Raw genomic sequence first — 17,958 nt, 5'->3', positions numbered from 1 at the left:
ATTTTAATTCCCTATCTCCTTTCAGTAATGAGTGTATTGTGTTTTTTTTTATAAACAAAGGTATATGGAAGGAATAAAAATATCATAGTTGTGATCATATGATCACAAAGATCACAAAAATATGATAAAAAATGTACTCATATGTATTACAAAGCCTAAGTCAATTCCTGGCTGAAAGTTGAGCCCTCCTAATCATTTTAGAGTCAAGTGTAAGAAATTACCTCTTTTATGCACATCTGTTGGTAACCCCTTTCTATCTCATTATTAACAAATGCTGGCGTATACTTAAAATAACTCCTTAACATAAGGCAAAAACCTTTTTTGCTTTAAATCTGACTAGAACTTTTAATGCTCACATAACTTCCCCCTATCTTTTTTTATATAATTTCAAAAAATTAGTAAAAAAAAGGGAAAAACTATGTTAATAAACATAGCGTTATTTCTATAGAACCAGGTAAAAATAAGGGGATTATTGTTTAATAAGAAATGCAGTGATTAATTAGATGAACTATATTCGATTCTCTGATTTTCTAAACATGGCTTGCCACACACAAGTCTAATTTTAAGTACTCAGGAATAAAATCTGGGCCTCCAAGTGGAAAACACACCAATATGGGCTAAGTGATTAAGAAGTCATCTCACTTTAGGTTTCTAAAAATTAAAGAGCAGAAATGGAAAGAACATAGAGCCAAATATAGATAGCATATGTTTATTATGAATAATTTTACTATCACAATACCCTTGCAAAGGAAGGATTTAGTACTGTGTTTATAGGTGTGGAAACAAGTTCATGGAAATTGGATAACTTTCCCAAAGACACACAGCTGATAAATAACTGGAACTGAGATTCAAACTTAGGTCTGACTCTGAAGCCTGTATTCTTTACACTGTTAAGAGGTAACACATGGATACAGGTGACCTCTGGAAGTTCAGAAGCAGTGGCATTTATCTTAAAATCTTTATTGTATTATTAACCCCATAATGCAGTAAGAAGACTATACTACCTAATAAGTACAAATGAATATTACAGTGAGGTTAATAATTATAGTAGGGTGGGAGTTTAGAAAGTTATAAAAACATTTGAAGCTTTATAGACCTGAATGTTCTGATAAGTTTTAATAAAAACTGAGTTTCAGTTGCTAAAATTTTTATACCATAGTCCAGAAATTCCGTGCTTGTATTTAATTAAAACAAAAATTGGTTCATGCTGATATTTATAAAATCATATATTTTCTCCTTTGAGGTCCCGCTGGTAGAGATCGAAGCTCCCCTCCCCCAGGATACATTCCAGATGAATTACACCAAGTTGCCCGGAATGGGTCATTCACCAGTATCAACAGTGAAGGAGAGTTCATTCCAGAGAGCATGGACCAAGTAAGCAAAAGTTGGATATGGTTTTTTATTTCATTAAAAGGAATGTTGTCAAGGTCAGTGCGATTTGGCAGGGGTGTGTGTGTGTTTTACCTCTTCTCTGCCCCTATACCTTCCATCTTAAGTGAACAAAATAGTAAAAAATGAAGGAAATTGCCCACTAATTTACATGTTCTTGTGTGTATTCATATATAGAGAAAAATGGAAAGCTGAAAAGACTGATTTTCTTATATTGCTCATCCATAAATGAATAAATGCATGTGTTTGTAATCCTGGGATTAATATTCAGATCCTAAAAATAACATTTGAAAGATACTTTAAAACTACATATATTTAACTTCATGAAGGTGAGGTTTGTCAGCTTTCTAGAACATTTTAAAAGGTTTTTAAAAGTTTTTTAGTATTGAAGTTTCTCTATGGAGTTGCTCCTGTTTCCTTAACATTGCATTGGCTGCTTATATTATTGCAGTTTTCATTTTCTAATAATGTAGCAGTCACAGCATCATGAGTCTCAATTTAGGTGGGACCTTTGGTTTTCAGTGAGCAAAATTACGTGAAATCATTTAGCTGATAGTCCATAGAGAAAGTGTATTTTTCTCTCAGGAAATTTTGAAGTCTTAGCCCACCTATGAGGGACAACTACATTTTAAACATTTAAAAATGAGTAACTGGGTAGTGACTGCTATTAAATATGAGGTTTCTTTTTTAGGTCCTGAAAGTGTTCTGAGATTGTGGCGAGAGTTGCATAACTCTCAATATACTAAAACCATTGAATTTTACATTTTAAGTGGGTGAATTTTATGTTACATGAATTATATCAATAAAGCTGTTTAAAAAACTAACTTCTGGTTATATCGCATCAAATTATAGTGGAACTCTATATTTTTCTAGATGCTGGACCCATTATCTTTAAGCAGCCCTGAAAATTCTGGCTCAGGAAGTTGTCCATCACTCGATAGTCCTTTGGATGGGTAATGTTGATTGTAGTTTTGTTTTTAATATATTTGTGGGTAAATATGCATATATATATGTATGATAGTATGTTATGAACTCTTGTGCTACGTTCAGAGAATGTAATTGATACTTGTCTATACTTATGGCTAATGAATTTTCTTAAAGTTTGGATAAACCTCTTAACCTCATGGGGCTCAATATCATTATTAAAGTGATATCTGATTATAATTGCCAAAATTTTGTATTTAAAGCTAAATGCAAACTGAGAATTTATGTAAGTTTACTTTTAAAACTGTGTTGGCAAAACTATCAAATTTTTTATTAATATGTTTGGTTTTGGAGATTTGAGTTGTTTTACCTGTTCTGGATTTGGCACCCATTTATAAATAACTTATATTTTTGGTAATTGTGGCCCAGTATGTTGGTTGTGATTTAAAATTTAAGTACTTTTGTTTTGTGAAATAGCTGTTTAGGAATATAAGGCAGGTCAGATTGCAACTGTGATTATTTTGTTACAGGTGTTCCCTCTCTCCTGGTCTCAGTTTGGACAACGTCCACCTGTAGCACACAAAGTCACCCTGTTGCACAGAGTCAATGTCTTTATTAAAGTCTTTACCTGTGTATTCTCCTTTAGGATTGCTTTATGAAAGAAAACTGTGAAAATATAACTAATACTGCATGGGAATATACATTTAATTTTCTGTTATCCGTGTACATGAAACCTTTGTCTTTGCCCATGTCTACCTCAAGATAGACATTTAAAACATTTAATAAATTCAAGAGAATAGAAATGTGAATGAAATCTATATACTTGATGAGTTGGAAATTATCACTCTCTTTTTTTTTTGAAGTGAGGCAACCCGTGGTTGACCTCACAGATTGCAAGGACCTTGTCAGTTTACAATCCCTTATTTTTTATGCCTACAGGGCCTGGTCTTCCTACGTGGTCTCTCATCCAAGTAATAACCCTGCTTAGCTTCTGAGATCAGACAGGATCAGGCTTATTCATGGTGGCATGACTGTAGATGGAAATTATCTCCTTTCTATAGATGTTGAAACAGTCTTAGAAAGGTGATTTGCCAATGTTGTAACAGCCAGCTAGGTGGCAAGGCTAGGATTGAAGCACAAGTATTTCCAAACATCCCTAATTTCCAAGTGTATCATTTTTACCACTGTTCTCTATGGGCCAATTTTAATATTGCATAAAGACTTATTAATGTCTTATTTACAAATGTCTTAATTGAATGTGATATTTTCTGCTTTTAGAGAAAGCTATCCAAAATCACGAATGCCTAGGGCACAGAGCTACCCAGATAATCATCAGGAATTTTCAGGTTAGATTTATCTACATTCTAAATGTTTAAATATTTATGTCATTGAATGATGTTTTAGATGGTAAGAAGAGGGGAATTATTTTTTAATCAAATAAAAATGTGTAAATGTGTTTTTCATCATTAGAAATATTTGACTTATTAACATACAAATTTCTTATATGTATTAATAGACTGTGATAACCCTATCTTTGAGAAATTTGGAAAAGGAGGAACATATCCAAGAAGGTATCATGTTTCATATCACCATCAAGAGTATAATGATGGTAAGTTGCTGGAAATTAGATCGCAAAAACAGTTCATGGACATTCTCAAAAATAATAAAAATAATATTTCCTTATTTAAATAATACTATTAAAAATAAATTTGTTTCCAAATCAATTAGTTTTCTGCCTAAAAATTTTTTTAAACAAATTGAATTATAACTAAAACTCTAATATCTTAACTTTATGCCAACTTACCTCATAGTATTTATCTTTCCCTAAGAAGAAAAGGAGTCATTAATAAATGATATTAATTAGAAAGTTACTCCTTGATGAAATTCATACTTGTATTTCCTTTTTAAGGAAAAAATGTTGCAACTTATAAACTTTACAATTTTTGTTTTATATTTTAAATTATTATTGGAAGTGAGAATAAAATTCTTTTTTTCATCCAAAAGTAAAGGAGTTCTATGATTTTATGAATGTATGTGTGCATATGTTTTCACATGAGATTATTCGAATTTGTATTCAGATGCTGTTCATTTTTCCCCTACTTTCATATTTGCTTTTATTTTTCGTCTTCCTCGTATTTTCATTATTGACTTCATGATGCACTTTCACAAGGATATTTTCTTGAACTCTTAAAAGAAAACCACTACTCCTAGGTTTAAAACATATAATCAAATAATCATTGATATTTTGGTTTCTTAGCCTAGTCACAGGACAAATTTCTGTTCCTTACATTACAGATTTTAAATACATTCAATTACAACATATTAATGAAAGTTTTGAGGTAATTATATTTTCATTTTGTAGGTCGTAAAACTTTTCCAAGAGCTAGAAGGACCCAGGGGACCAGCTTCCGGTCTCCTGTGAGTTTTAGTCCTACTGATCACTCCTTAAGCACTAGTAGTGGAAGCAGTACCTTTACCCCAGAGTATGATGATAGTCGAATAAGAAGAAGGGGAAGTGATATAGACAATCCTACTTTGACTGTAATGGACATCAGCCCACCCAGCCGCTGTAAGTAATAGAAATTGGAATAGTGAAATGTATAACAGAAACTCTACAGAATTTTATAGTATTAAAAGGAATAAATGCTAAGCTGATCCTCATAGTGAGACCAACTTCTCAAAAGATGTAAAAATGGTATTTCTAAAGGTGGTTGGAATATCAGGTGTAAGCATGGTATTTCTGCTAATTACATTAGATGATTCTGTCCTTTGCTTTTATTAGGAAAATTGTTACCAGTTAGTCATCCATTAATTCGCTTCACATGTCCTTGTTGAGTTCCTGCTCTGAGACTTCAAATATAACCTCTGAGATGTAATCTAATGGGGAGAATGATGTGTGGAGAAATAATTACAGTATAGCATTTAATCTAGATCTTAAATGTGAGTAGGAGGTGTGACATGTACTAGAGGCCATGGCATGTTCTCAAAGTGGGGAATAGTTCTTTTTGGGCTGAAGTGGAGAATATCTAACTTTGAAAGAGTGGGAATAGGTCTAGAATGGTAACTGAGGCCTGATTGTGAAATATGTGGACTTTGTCATGTAAGCGATGCATACAAAGATTCATGCACAAAGAAATGTCAGCAATATTTGCATACTCCAAATTCCTCTCCTGTGCTAGTGTTGTCATATTTTACTTTAATATCTATTGCTGCTATTTTCACTTTAGACAGGTATCATTTAAAGTGATTAAAAAATAAGAGAAGGATGTCTTTTATATGTACATTTAGTTTATTTCTATAGATCTTTACATAGATCCAAGAATCCATCAGGTATCAAATTCCTTCACCTGAATAATTATTTTAACCTTTGTTGTACTACAACTCTGCTTGCAATAAATTCCTTCAGCTTTTATTTGTTTGAAAAAAGGTCTTTATATTTTATTTTTGGAAGATTTTTTTTCTGGGTGTAGAATTCAGGGAGTTTTTTTTCTTTCAGCACTTTAAATCTATTTCTCCATTGTCTGCTGGCTTATATACTTTCTGAGAAGTGTGCTATAATTCTTATCTTTGTTTTTGTCTGTAGTTTGATTTTTCCCCTCTGTGGCTGCTTTCAAGATTTTCTTGTGTTAAAACGAGAGTGAGGCTCTTTCCAACTTCCTACATCATAGCCAGATGGAAAACTAATTATATATGTGGCTGCAATAAAGATTACAAGTAGTGCATCTTACAGTCAGTGGCATCAAATTGAGTAAAAGGTAGTATTACATTCATAAGCTCGGAAAACAATAATCTCACTGAAAAAAATGAGTTAAGGGATTATGAACCTTGTTTGGGTTTAGAATTCTTACAAAATTGAGAAAAATTTTCAAAGGTGATCATTATGAACTTGGAGGATCATGATTTTTCCTTATATCCAGGCATATTCAGTCACTAATGTAGTATACTCATTTATTCCTTAACCACCTGGCTATTTCGTTTTAAGAAAATGTTCTTTTTTAGCACCTCGTGCTCCAACCAACTGGAGATTGGGCAAACTGCTAGGCCAGGGAGCCTTTGGCAGGGTCTACCTCTGTTATGATGTCGATACAGGAAGAGAGTTGGCTGTTAAGCAAGTTCAATTTGACCCTGATAGCCCTGAGACCAGTAAGGTAAGAATCACTGCACAAACAGTGCATAATTACTGCACATGAAAAAATCTTGTTTACCAAAACAAAACACACAGTAGAATTTTTTATTTTTCCTTAATATAAATTTTTCGCAAAGCAAATAGATGAGATATGTTTATATACTTTGAATTGTAGATTTTTCTCTTAATACCCAGTTATATTTCTAATCTGATTTAGTGTTGTTTTAGCTACCTTCCAGGACAATTATAAAAGTTAATGTAAAACTTTAAAATGTTTATTCCTTAGGAAGTAAAAATTTCATAATGATATCACCTCAATAGCCCATGAAGTTTGAATTTTTTTGCTTTTACTAACAGTGCTTTTGTATTTGGACAAAAGATTTAACAGTGAATTCTGTCTTTTAGGAAGTAAATGCACTTGAGTGTGAAATTCAGTTGTTGAAAAACTTGCTGCACGACCGAATTGTTCAATATTATGGCTGTTTGAGGGATTCCCAGGAAAAAACACTTTCCATATTTATGGAATATATGCCAGGGGTAAGTTAGTACATCCTTAGTAAATAGACTTACTCTATTTAAAGTCTTAGTTGAGGAAAGGAAAACAATAAAACTGATTATAAAATGTAACACCTAGTTAAGAACTTTTTGGAAGAGTTTCGAATTAGAGCTTAATAATATAATTTTATTTTCTATCTTCATCTATCTTTGTATTTTTTAACTCATTTTTTTAAAAAATGCTAAAGTATACTAAAATAGGTTATAGACCTCATAGCAGTCCATAATCTAAATGCCTTAAATATATCCAAATAGTTGGTTTATCCAAACCAGGATCCAGTCTAGGACCACACATTATATCCACCTGTCTGGGACAATTTTTGCATTTGACAAATAGACCAGGCTAGTTGCTCTGTTGACAGTTTCAGCTCATAGATTTCTCTAATTGTATCCCCTCGATGTTGTATATAATTTGTTCTTTTATCTCCTTATTTCCTGTAAAATCCAGGTTAGATCTAAAGTCTAAATTAGATTCATTCAACATTTTTTATTAGAATACATCTTAGATGATGCTGTATACTTCATGTTGCATCCCATTAGGAGATATACAATTTCTGGTTGTTAACATTGTTAATTATGCTAAGATGACTGCTGGAGTAAGGTCCTTGACATCCTGATTCCTCCTTTGTAAAGTTTTGTTTTTCCTGAAGACCAGAAAATAATATGAACTATAGCAGTGGCATATAGGAATATCCAGTTCCTTTTCAACCATTCACATTATATTTTTAACACAAATTGATAATTATTGCCTGAGTCAGTAATTTCATTAGAAGGTACAAACTCTATGATTTGCAAACTCTGTCATTCCTTCTATGTTATGTTTAGTATCTGCAGAGTATGCCCTAATACGAATGATTTTCAAGATGGTATAGTTCTTATTTAAAAATACATACATTCTCATAATTTAATATTCCCATAATTTAATTTAATGTTAGGGAAAAGGTTTTTGATTTATGGCTTTTTAAGGGAGTTGTTTATTAGATTTATATGTAGAATGTGCAAGGTTCCAGTTTAAGCTTATGGATCAGTAAAACGGTGAATGAGCATCTCATAGTAATAGTCTTAACTATCCTGTCTCAGTGTAAACTTTACTTTGTTTCTCTTCCTCTGGAATTATTAACTGTTTATAGTGACAGTTCTTACTCATATTGCTACTTTTTATTTTCAAAGATTCTATTGGCATTGTAAATTAGTTTTTTAGAAAATCCCCTTTTGAAAACACATTGGTGAGATGTAGTAAAGGCTATAAAAATATTGAAGCCTTTTGGACTGGTAATCTCACAGAAATTTATTCTGCAGAAGTACACCTAAAGAAGGAAAAGGCTGCATACATTTATTTTAGTATTATCTGTGATGTGAAAAAAAGGAAATTAATTGCACACAGAAGTAAATAGTGATATTGTCTAAAAGAATATATGTTAAAAATTAAAATTGTGAAGGCTTCGTTGGAGGAAGTACTTATAAGAGAAAATAATGAAATATTTTTAAATAATTATTATGATGTTTAATAAGTGTCTTTGGACAAGGACGGAAGACACTTAGAAAATAAAAATGTGTTATGTTGAGATTTGATTGATTTTTCTCTTTTATTCAGATTTCCATTACTGTTTGTGCAATAAATATTTAAATTAAAATAGAAAATAATTATGCATAAGTGTGAATAGAAACTCAGATTGTTGAAGATAAGATTAAAATAGTTAATTGGTTACAACTGATTTATTTCACAAATAGAGATGGGTATAATCTTTACACATTTAGCAATCTTAAGACTAAACCAGGACTTCTCAGGAAGAGGTATTATGTCTGTGTTTCTCATTAACTACACTTGGTTTTGTAAGGGCAGCTATCACTTCAAAGTATAAATTATCATTCCTTGAATTTGAAAAGCAAGTTACCAAATTAATAATAGTTCATTGACAATATAGTGAAGTGTACATATGGTAATAAGCACATGGCGTATGTGGCCTGGATATATATGTTCTTAGATTTCCCTGATCTCTAAGTTTGTGAATGATGCTAAATAATTTCTCTCATTAAATTTAGTACAGTGTACCCCTTTGTACCCTAGCTTCCGGTTTCATCAAAATTTTCATTCCATTCTTCAGTCTTCTCAAATGTAGCATTCTATTCCTTAGTTTATCTGGAACGACTTTCAGACTCGAACCATAACTTTATTTTATTTTGGACTAGCAGTTGATTTCTTTGTTAGGTTTACACACACACATGCACACACACTATTTTTAGGTGCACAGTGCTTTCCAACCCATTTCAGTTGTTAACACTAAAGAAGATAGATAACATTTTATGGTACATAGAGGTGAACAGACTATACCAATGGATCTGTTAGTGTGATAGGCTACTGGCTCAGCTGCCTGAGTGCTTAGAGGATCCATAAGTCCACCACTCATTTGCAGCCTATAAGTATTGGGCATATTGTATGGAAAGCTCATTTCTAGCTTTGTTATTTTATGTATTACTATAAGTAGAGGCACAATAAGTAGACTGAACAAACAAGCCACATTGAATAATAGATGAGGGTGGTTGGCTGGATTCATTCACTGCCTAAGGCTTTCCACCTGTGTTTGCAAGTTTGGGCCCGCAGAATTGCATCTTGCTATCCCTTCAGTGATTGTTCATGAAAAATGGAAACAGCAAATGGTTAAACTCGTGGGATCCAAGGATCTACTTTTAAATGACAAAGTATGTTGTTTACCAAAACTTCAAGGAAAGGCAGAAACATTTGAATATATTTTCTGTTTTTAAAAAAGATTTTGTTCCTCAGGAAGCATTTATTTCCATCTTTCAGAGTGGTCGATTATTCATATTTGTACACTGGAATCAATAGGGAAGCTTTTGCAAAATTCAGATGCCTATGCCTCACCTCAGACTGATTCAGCATTCTCAGAGCTGGCACCTCGTCCTGCCTTAAAAACACTTAAGAAAATTTGAAATTCCCTCTTTATGTATTTTTGTGTTTTGACTTAGAATGTTTAGTATATAAAGGAAAAAATTTTTAAATCTCATGTATATTCTCATTTTCTAATCATACCCATCCTTCCTCCTGAGAAGTAAATTAATTAGCAGATGTAAATAAAACACTATTCTAAAAACAAGAAGAAGAAAATAAATAAAATTAAAGTAGGACACATGTAGAAGAGCAAGTAGGAAAAACAAAGATATATTCAGTGCAAAACCAAGGGATATAAAAGTACTGGAGAATTTTTTAAAACACAGTCGCAAGAAATAGGAGATAGAATCGACATAGTTGTAGAAACAGGAGTATTGGTCAAAAAAACAGTTTTAAGGGCTTCCTCTAGCTGTAACCCTTACTCACACGTCTAGTCAGGGAATATAGTAGAGATGGCATATAATGTCCTTACTAAGAATTCTTGTGCTCTCCAACTAAAATGTCCCACTCTTGAACTAGGGTTCTTTTAAAAATAAAGGTTTAATAGTGGTTTTTATTTTAAACCATACCATAGTTTTCTTTTGTTTACTTTTAGGGCTCAATTAAGGACCAATTAAAAGCATATGGAGCTCTTACTGAGAATGTGACTAGGAAATACACTCGTCAGATTCTGGAGGGTGTCCATTATTTGCACAGTAATATGATTGTTCATAGAGATATCAAAGGTAAGGAAAAACAGGTATTTTTTATTTTAAGTACATAGTTCTTTTTTTGTGATGTGAATGAAATAAGTGATATGGTTAAAGAATTTAACATTTAAGTTACATCCACTTTTAAAATACCATAGAAAAACAATCTTGCTTTCTCACCAACTCAGTGTTCCATCTAGTCCTGATGTTCAGGTTTCCACAACTGTATAGTTCCCTTGTGGGGGTTCACAGAAGCAATGAAGTTCAAGTGAGAACATGTTTTCATACCTAGAACGTAGGCTAGAATATAGTGGTTAAGAAAAGGGGCTCTGACACCAGATTTCCTAATTCAAATTTGGGCTTTATCCGTCACTAACAGTGTTACTTTGGACAATACACATAATCTCTCTGTGCCTCAGTTCATCATATTTAAGGAGAGTGACAAGAGTACCTAACTCATAAGATTCTTGTAAGGATTAAATGAGTTAATGCTAAAACAGTTCCTGGTACCTAGAAAGCATTCAAAAGTTAGCTGCGATGATGACATACTTTACGTTGAGATCATATTTAATTAAAGCCATTGGAATGGATGTCATTACCTAGGGAGAGAATAAGAAGTCTCTCAAAGGAGAGAGCCTAACACTGAACTTTGATGAACTTTAACTCAGTTAAGCTCACTTTTTAAAGCTCATCTGTTTTCAGGGGTCAGGAAGGTAAAGTAAATGTGTAAAGTGAGACAAAAGCAAGTGGTGGAGGTGTGTAAATTTTGAGAGTATTTAAAACTTTGTATTGGAGAATATACCTGGAGATTCAATTCTATAAAAACTGAAGTTTGGTTCTATAAATACTGGGTTGTGATCCCCAAAGTCATTCCAATCAATCAATAAGAATGATAAATACACAGATATATAAAATAAATAAAAAGTTTATTTTTGATTGGTCTTTCTGGGGGCTCTTAAGAGCTGTCAGGTGTTAACTTCCTTCCTATGGAGAGCCACACCCTGAATATGGTCATATTCTGATTAAAGAGAACATTCCTAACCAGTTTCTGGTGACAGTAGAATCTGTTCCAGAATACCTGAGCCAGGTCACATGTACTATGATGGAGTTTGCTAGTGAGTCTGGGAGAATGAGGACATGGCTCATGATCTAAAAGAAATAGGAGCCTCTTTCATTTCAAGATCTGCCCAGCTTAGGCAGATCTTAATGGTCAAGTACAAAAGCTGATAGTTTAAAGAACCATGTAGGGAAAGTATTTAAATTTGAATTACTCTGTTAGGAACAATCTCTCTTCAAGCCAGTTTCTGTTTAGCACTCATAATGAGACAAGGTAAAGGAACTGAACGGAACTACTCCCTAAGTATACCCTTTTCTAACCTTGCCAGGAAGAGTGATGGGCCATACAGTAAAATGAGGAGGTTGGAAATGAGCTGCATTAAAATTAAAGTATGACCTAGAAGAAGAATTTTCATATGACTAACAGTGGTTATTTTCAAATGGCAGAATGAGTGGTAATCATTTGGCATATTTTTTATTTTTTCTATATTTCCCCAATTTTTATAAAGAGCAATTTTTAAATTGACAGAGGAAAAGATAGTTGATTACTTTTAAGTTTAAAATCCACGAGTTCATAATGAAAACTTAGGATGAAAACTAATTGATCATTGTAGCTTGGGAACCAACTCATTATTTCATAATAGGGTTCCTTTATTTTGTCTTTCTTTTATGAAGTATAGCATTGAGGACCTAATAGTGGATGAAAGGAAACTTTATAGAAATATTTTGGCTAACAAATGAAGAAAGAATGGTAGAAGGGTACTACTTTGTAACCATTAATGAATTAATAGATATAAGCATTAAACATTAACAGCTGCTGACTTCACTAAAATGGAGACTATCTAGCATTGCATACTTCCTTCCTGTCCTTAAACTACATCAGCATCTATGAAATGGTTTTGTAAAACAAACAAACAACCTGAGTCTGATCGAGCTTCTAGATTCAGCTACCAAATTTTAGAATTATAGAACATATATCAGACAGATGAATATGACCTCTTGGGATGGAATCAGTTTAGATCATAGATCTAGATCATGAGAAAACTACAGGCAAATAACTTAGATTCTTCATAAATTGTAAAGGAGAAAGATTAGAAGGATCTTTTGATCAGGAAAGACTTAACAGTTACATCATTGAGTCTGAATGTGTGGACCTTATTTCAATTGTAATTTTTTTTTTGAAACTAAAAAAACACTGAGTATATATTAACATTATTAAGGAATTATTGTCCATCCTCTTAGGTGTAATAAGGTTCCTTATTTTTTAAAGAGCTATTGATCATGATGTTTTGAATTTGCTTCAGATAATATGAGAGGGGAAGAGGGAGTAGCTGGCAGTATGGTTGGGGAAAGATTATCCATATGGTTGTTGGGGTTGGATGATGAGTATGTATACTATTCTACCTGCTTTTGTATATGTTTGAAAACTACTCTAATTAGCTTACTTTTAAGTTATCCAAAATAAGTTAAAAAATTTGAGAACTATATTGGGAACCTGGCTACACAGTTTTTCAGCCCTTCATATGGATAGGCATTGGTTCAGCATTGGTAATTACTCCCTAGAGAGAACTTTCCTTGTCTGTGACCTGCCTGGACTGTTCCTTCCCAGTTTGTAGCCAGTAAAATCTGGCTTGTTTGTTGTCTTTTCCCTGGTAGAATGTTTTAAGAGATAGTGACTTTTTTTTGACGGAGTCCTTCTTAAGTATTGGACATGGGAGATGTTAAATGGGGTAGGGGTAGATAGTGCTGTTTTACAGGATCGCTGGTACTGCGCCTCACTTAGGCTTATGGCATGCAGAGAATGGACCTCGTGTCCTCCCCTGGAGAAAGGCTTTGGAGAGCCATCATTGACTAGGCTGGGGAGTTTGCTGGGACAACAGAAAGACAAGTACGGAAGCTTAATGGTGGGGACGGACAGTCTACATTCTCTCCTCTCCTTAATGTAGCTTTTCTCCACTATTCACTCTCCTCCTTAGAGGCCTTTGAAAAGGATAGGGGTTGGGAGGTAGAGGGGTGGTGGATAAGAGGACAAATATGATTTAAAAAAAAATATATCATATAGGTAAGGTTACAGAAGACTTAAATATAAGAACTGAAGTAAAGTTTAAAAATTAAAATTTCAGTTAAAATAAATTGCTTATTTAAAAACAGGTATTTTATATATGAGACCAGAAATAATTTATATGACAGAAACAAGACTTATAAGCCCAGAAAAAACGGTTGATTTTAAAAAATGATAATGTGGAACATAGAGAATAAAAAATAAATGAACCTTGTATCCAGATCTAGGTTTCTGATATCATTCTTTATTAAAATGAACTTTAGAGTTCCTTTTAGGGCTCCTTGGAGAAGTGGCCGGTGCTGAGGACCGGCGCAGGAAATATACAGGTTGAGCATCTAATAGTGTCTGAGGGTAAGAAAACGCGAAAAACAAAAAACCCTAAATCAACATCAAACAAGAACATAATAATCTGAGATCACAAAGGGACAAAGGAGCCCATAGAAAGAGTTCCTAATGGCCAAAGCTGGACCAACTTCAGCAAGAAAAAAAAAAGTATATTGATTTATAACCCAAGACATAAAATAAATATCCATGTATTCATGCTGACATAAATGAATGATCTAATAAGTAAATGGGAGAGACAAATCTCCTATGCAGCATAATTCCAAATAATTTTTTTGTCTGCTCAGCAGGGAGCATAACTCCTAATTCCTTAACTGTGGGCTGCACATAGTGACCGTCTCCCAAAGAGTACAGTATGCAAAGGGGAGAAAGAGTAACTTCACAGTAGAGAATTCAACAGACACTCCTTTAAGCCAGGCGATCAAGGTCAGTTTATGATAAATAAAATTAAAAGTTTATTATAGAAATAAATGAAATTTTGAAACAGAAAGCTTAAACTTGCTTAGAAGAGATTTAAAATGTATAGCAACTGAGAAGTAGAATTACTATAAAGCAAACCCCAATGTTGAGAAAAACTAAAATGACTGGTGCCCCTCTTTCAAAGGTAATTAAGCTCAAATTACAAAAAGAGATTTAGCCGCAGATCTCAAGGGAACTGGTAATAAGATATGCAGCCTTTATCCCCACACAGTTGGTTTGAGTGTCTTGAGCTGACAGTAGGTAAAAGCAGTAGATGTATACCAGTGGATCAAGGGCTTTTGCAAGCCAGGTTCACGATTGATTCCCTCTCTGTTTTACATGTTTTACTTGTGAACTGGCTTCTCACTTAACTTTTTAAAGAACAGAATCATTAAATGCTTTACTTTTATCATTTGATGTTCTTTAAATAAAAGTTTGTTTATCTTTATTATCAACCTTTAGAATAATCAGAATTATGATCTCAAATGGCTTTACACACCAATGACACATTCAAGGACACATAAATAATTATTGACTAAATCAGTACTTAACCTAAATGATAAAAAAGCTTTTCTTAGCTACCTTATATGGTTGATTATGGAGTGAGAGCTTTTCTGGCAAAAATTCCAATGCTAAACTTTATTTTCTCAGCTGGACCATTGTAAAGAAAAGCAGTGGGGTGCAATGAAAGGGAACTTACATTATTGTATTACCTACTGCCTTCCATACAGTAAGCATTTAGTAAAACTTCTTAATAAGGTTTCCTTTTATTCTCATAACCACTTATAAAACCTGTTATTATTTTCATTTTGTAAATGGTTGAAGTTCAAAGTAGTGGACATGTACTACTCTGTTTACTAATAAAAATTTTAACTAATGGAAAAAAATTAAAATATAACTGACATTAAGTTATAGAAGGGGGAAAGTGCTTGAAGTTTATTTGGGGTTTTTTAAATATTAAAATTAAAAAAAATTCATTTACAGTTGATATTCAATATTATAGTAGTTTCAGGTGTGCAGTATAGTGGTTGTACATTTATATAACTTACGAAGTGACCCCCCTGATAGGTCTAGTACCCACCTGGCACCATACATAGTTATCACAATATTACTGATATGTTCCTGATGCTGTACTTGACATCCTCGTGACCATTTTATAACTGCCAATTTGTACTTCTTAATTCCTTCCCCTTTTTCACCCAGCCTCCAAATCCCCCTCCTATCTGGCAACCATCAGTTTGTTCTCTGTATCTATGAGTTTGTTTCTGTTTTGTTTGTTATTTTGTTTTTTAGATTCCACTTAGAAATGATATCATATGGTATTTGTCTTTCTCTGTTTGACCTTTTTCACTAGCATAATACTCTCTAGGTCTATCCATGTTGTTGCAAATGGTAAGATTTTGTTCTATTTTATGGCCAAGTAATATTCCACTGTATAAATATCTTTATTCAGTTACTTAGGTTGCTTCCATATCTTGGTTATTGTCAGTAATACTACAGTGAACACAGGGATGCAAATATCTTTTTGAATTAGTGTTTTGGATTTTTTTGGATAAATACCTAGAAGTGGAATTGCTAGGTCATGAGGTATAGCTCTATTTTTAATTTTTTGAGGAACCTCCATATTTTCCATAGTGGCTACACCAGTTTGCAATTCCACCAACGAGAGCGCACAAGGGTTCCTTTTCTCCACATTCTCACCAACATGTTTTATTTTTTGATTTATTGATGATAGCCATTCTAACAGGTATGAGGTGATACCTCATTGTGGTTTTAATTTGCATTGCTCTGATAATTAGTGATGTTGAGCATCTTCTCATATGTCTGTTAGCCTTCTGTATATATTCTTTGGAGAAATGCCTGTTCAGGTCCTCCGCCCACTTTTTAATCAGATTGTTTGTTTTTTTGGTGTTGTTGAGTTTTTAATAAATTTTAGATACTAACCTTTATCGGATTTATCATTGGCAAATATGTTCTCCCATTCAGTAGTTTGTCATTGTTTTGCTGATGGTTTCCTTTGCTGTGCAAAAGTTTTTAGTATGATGTGGTACCATTTTATTTTTGTTTGTTTCCCCGCCCAAGGAGATATATCCAAAAAAATATTACTAAGTGGAAGTTTTGATGGCGAGGTTTCCTCAGGAAGTTCCATCTAGAGAAATAAGCTTTAGCCAGGAGCTTTTTGCTTTTTAAAAGAGAACCTGGGCCTGAGAGTCTACTGATGTTCTCCATCTTTCTCTGGTCTTCACATTCTTAGCTCTTACCCCTTACACTTCTTTTTTACACTCACCTCTCATTACACCAGTCCTTTGCAATGGGAGAACCTTCTTAGGTTCTAATGCATATACCTGACTCTAAAAATTCAGTTCATGTAAATCCTTAATGAGCAGTGACTGTGAGTGTGACTGGCAGTATGACTGGTACTACTCAGAAGATGAAAATCAGCCTAGTTTAGTCTAATAAGTTTAATTCTCTGCCATAGTTTTTTTATATTCAAAACTGCCAATAAAAATAATTAAATGAGGTTATTTCTTATTTTTAGGGGCAAATATTCTGCGAGATTCAACAGGCAATGTCAAATTAGGAGATTTTGGGGCCAGCAAACGACTTCAAACCATCTGTCTTTCGGGTACAGGAATGAAGTCCGTCACAGGCACACCATACTGGATGAGCCCTGAAGTGATTAGTGGAGAAGGCTATGGCAGAAAAGCAGATATCTGGTAGGTTTTAAAGCTGGGTTTGCCTGAAAACACCCGCCTTCTTATTTCTACCCCGGATGGAAATTACTGAGCCAGATTTTAATTCTCTTTTGTAGTTTTGAAATAGGATGTTAGGATTACAAGGATTCATATCATTTTAATTATGCCGTTTGACACTTAATCATTAATTAAATAGAGTTCTTGAACCTGTCTTCCATTGTGTAGGAAGCCTTTCATCCTAAGCAAACTTCAGCATTAGAAAACTATCTTCATTTTATTTTCCTGAAGAACTTTAAAAGTAATTAATATGTATCACTAGTCTCTTATAATTCAATTAATCTTTAATTGCTTAATAATTTTAAGTTAGAACATAAAATGACTATTTCCTACTTCCCAGCAGAAAAGTTTTTAATGGATATTCATTTTAGGCACCTAAAGGCAGACAAAGAATTTCTAAATTACATTTAATGTCAAGTTAGAGAATCACATAAAGCAAAAATTATAAAATGAATAATGTGCTTTGCCTAACCCTTTGAGTCAGTCCTTAAATTGCAGTTTATTTTCATGCTTAAATTGTGGTTTATTTTCATGCTTAAGTTATGGTTTTATGTAATTACAACCTTTTAATGAAACTAAACTTGAAATCGAGTCATATTTAAATGTATGTGGATTTCACTCCTGTTTCTCATTTTGTAGTTAACTGGCTTTCTTTCATGATGATATTGTTTATGTAATGTATTTTTTCAATTTTT

General features: G+C 33.1%; 1 protein-coding gene across 2 annotated transcripts in view; it reads left to right on the top strand.

Moving 5' to 3' along the window:
* MAP3K2 (mitogen-activated protein kinase kinase kinase 2) overlaps positions 1-17,958 on the top strand; it is a 76,812-nt gene that overhangs the window by 49,958 nt on the left and 8,896 nt on the right. For both annotated transcript variants that reach the window (XM_016157065.2, XM_036236135.1), the window contains exons 8-16: positions 1,244-1,374; positions 2,263-2,342; positions 3,592-3,659; positions 3,830-3,922; positions 4,676-4,882; positions 6,313-6,461; positions 6,845-6,976; positions 10,498-10,627; positions 17,050-17,227. In XM_016157065.2, coding sequence (XP_016012551.1) covers positions 1,244-1,374; positions 2,263-2,342; positions 3,592-3,659; positions 3,830-3,922; positions 4,676-4,882; positions 6,313-6,461; positions 6,845-6,976; positions 10,498-10,627; positions 17,050-17,227 — 1,168 coding nt within the window. The remainder of the gene's footprint in view (positions 1-1,243; positions 1,375-2,262; positions 2,343-3,591; positions 3,660-3,829; positions 3,923-4,675; positions 4,883-6,312; positions 6,462-6,844; positions 6,977-10,497; positions 10,628-17,049; positions 17,228-17,958) is intronic.

Source organism: Rousettus aegyptiacus, unplaced genomic scaffold, assembly GCF_014176215.1.
Source record: "Rousettus aegyptiacus isolate mRouAeg1 unplaced genomic scaffold, mRouAeg1.p scaffold_m13_p_2, whole genome shotgun sequence".
NCBI classification, from domain to species: domain Eukaryota; kingdom Metazoa; phylum Chordata; class Mammalia; order Chiroptera; family Pteropodidae; genus Rousettus; species Rousettus aegyptiacus.
The sequence above is the reverse complement of the archived record's forward strand: the minus strand, read 5'-3'. Positions and strand labels throughout refer to the sequence as shown.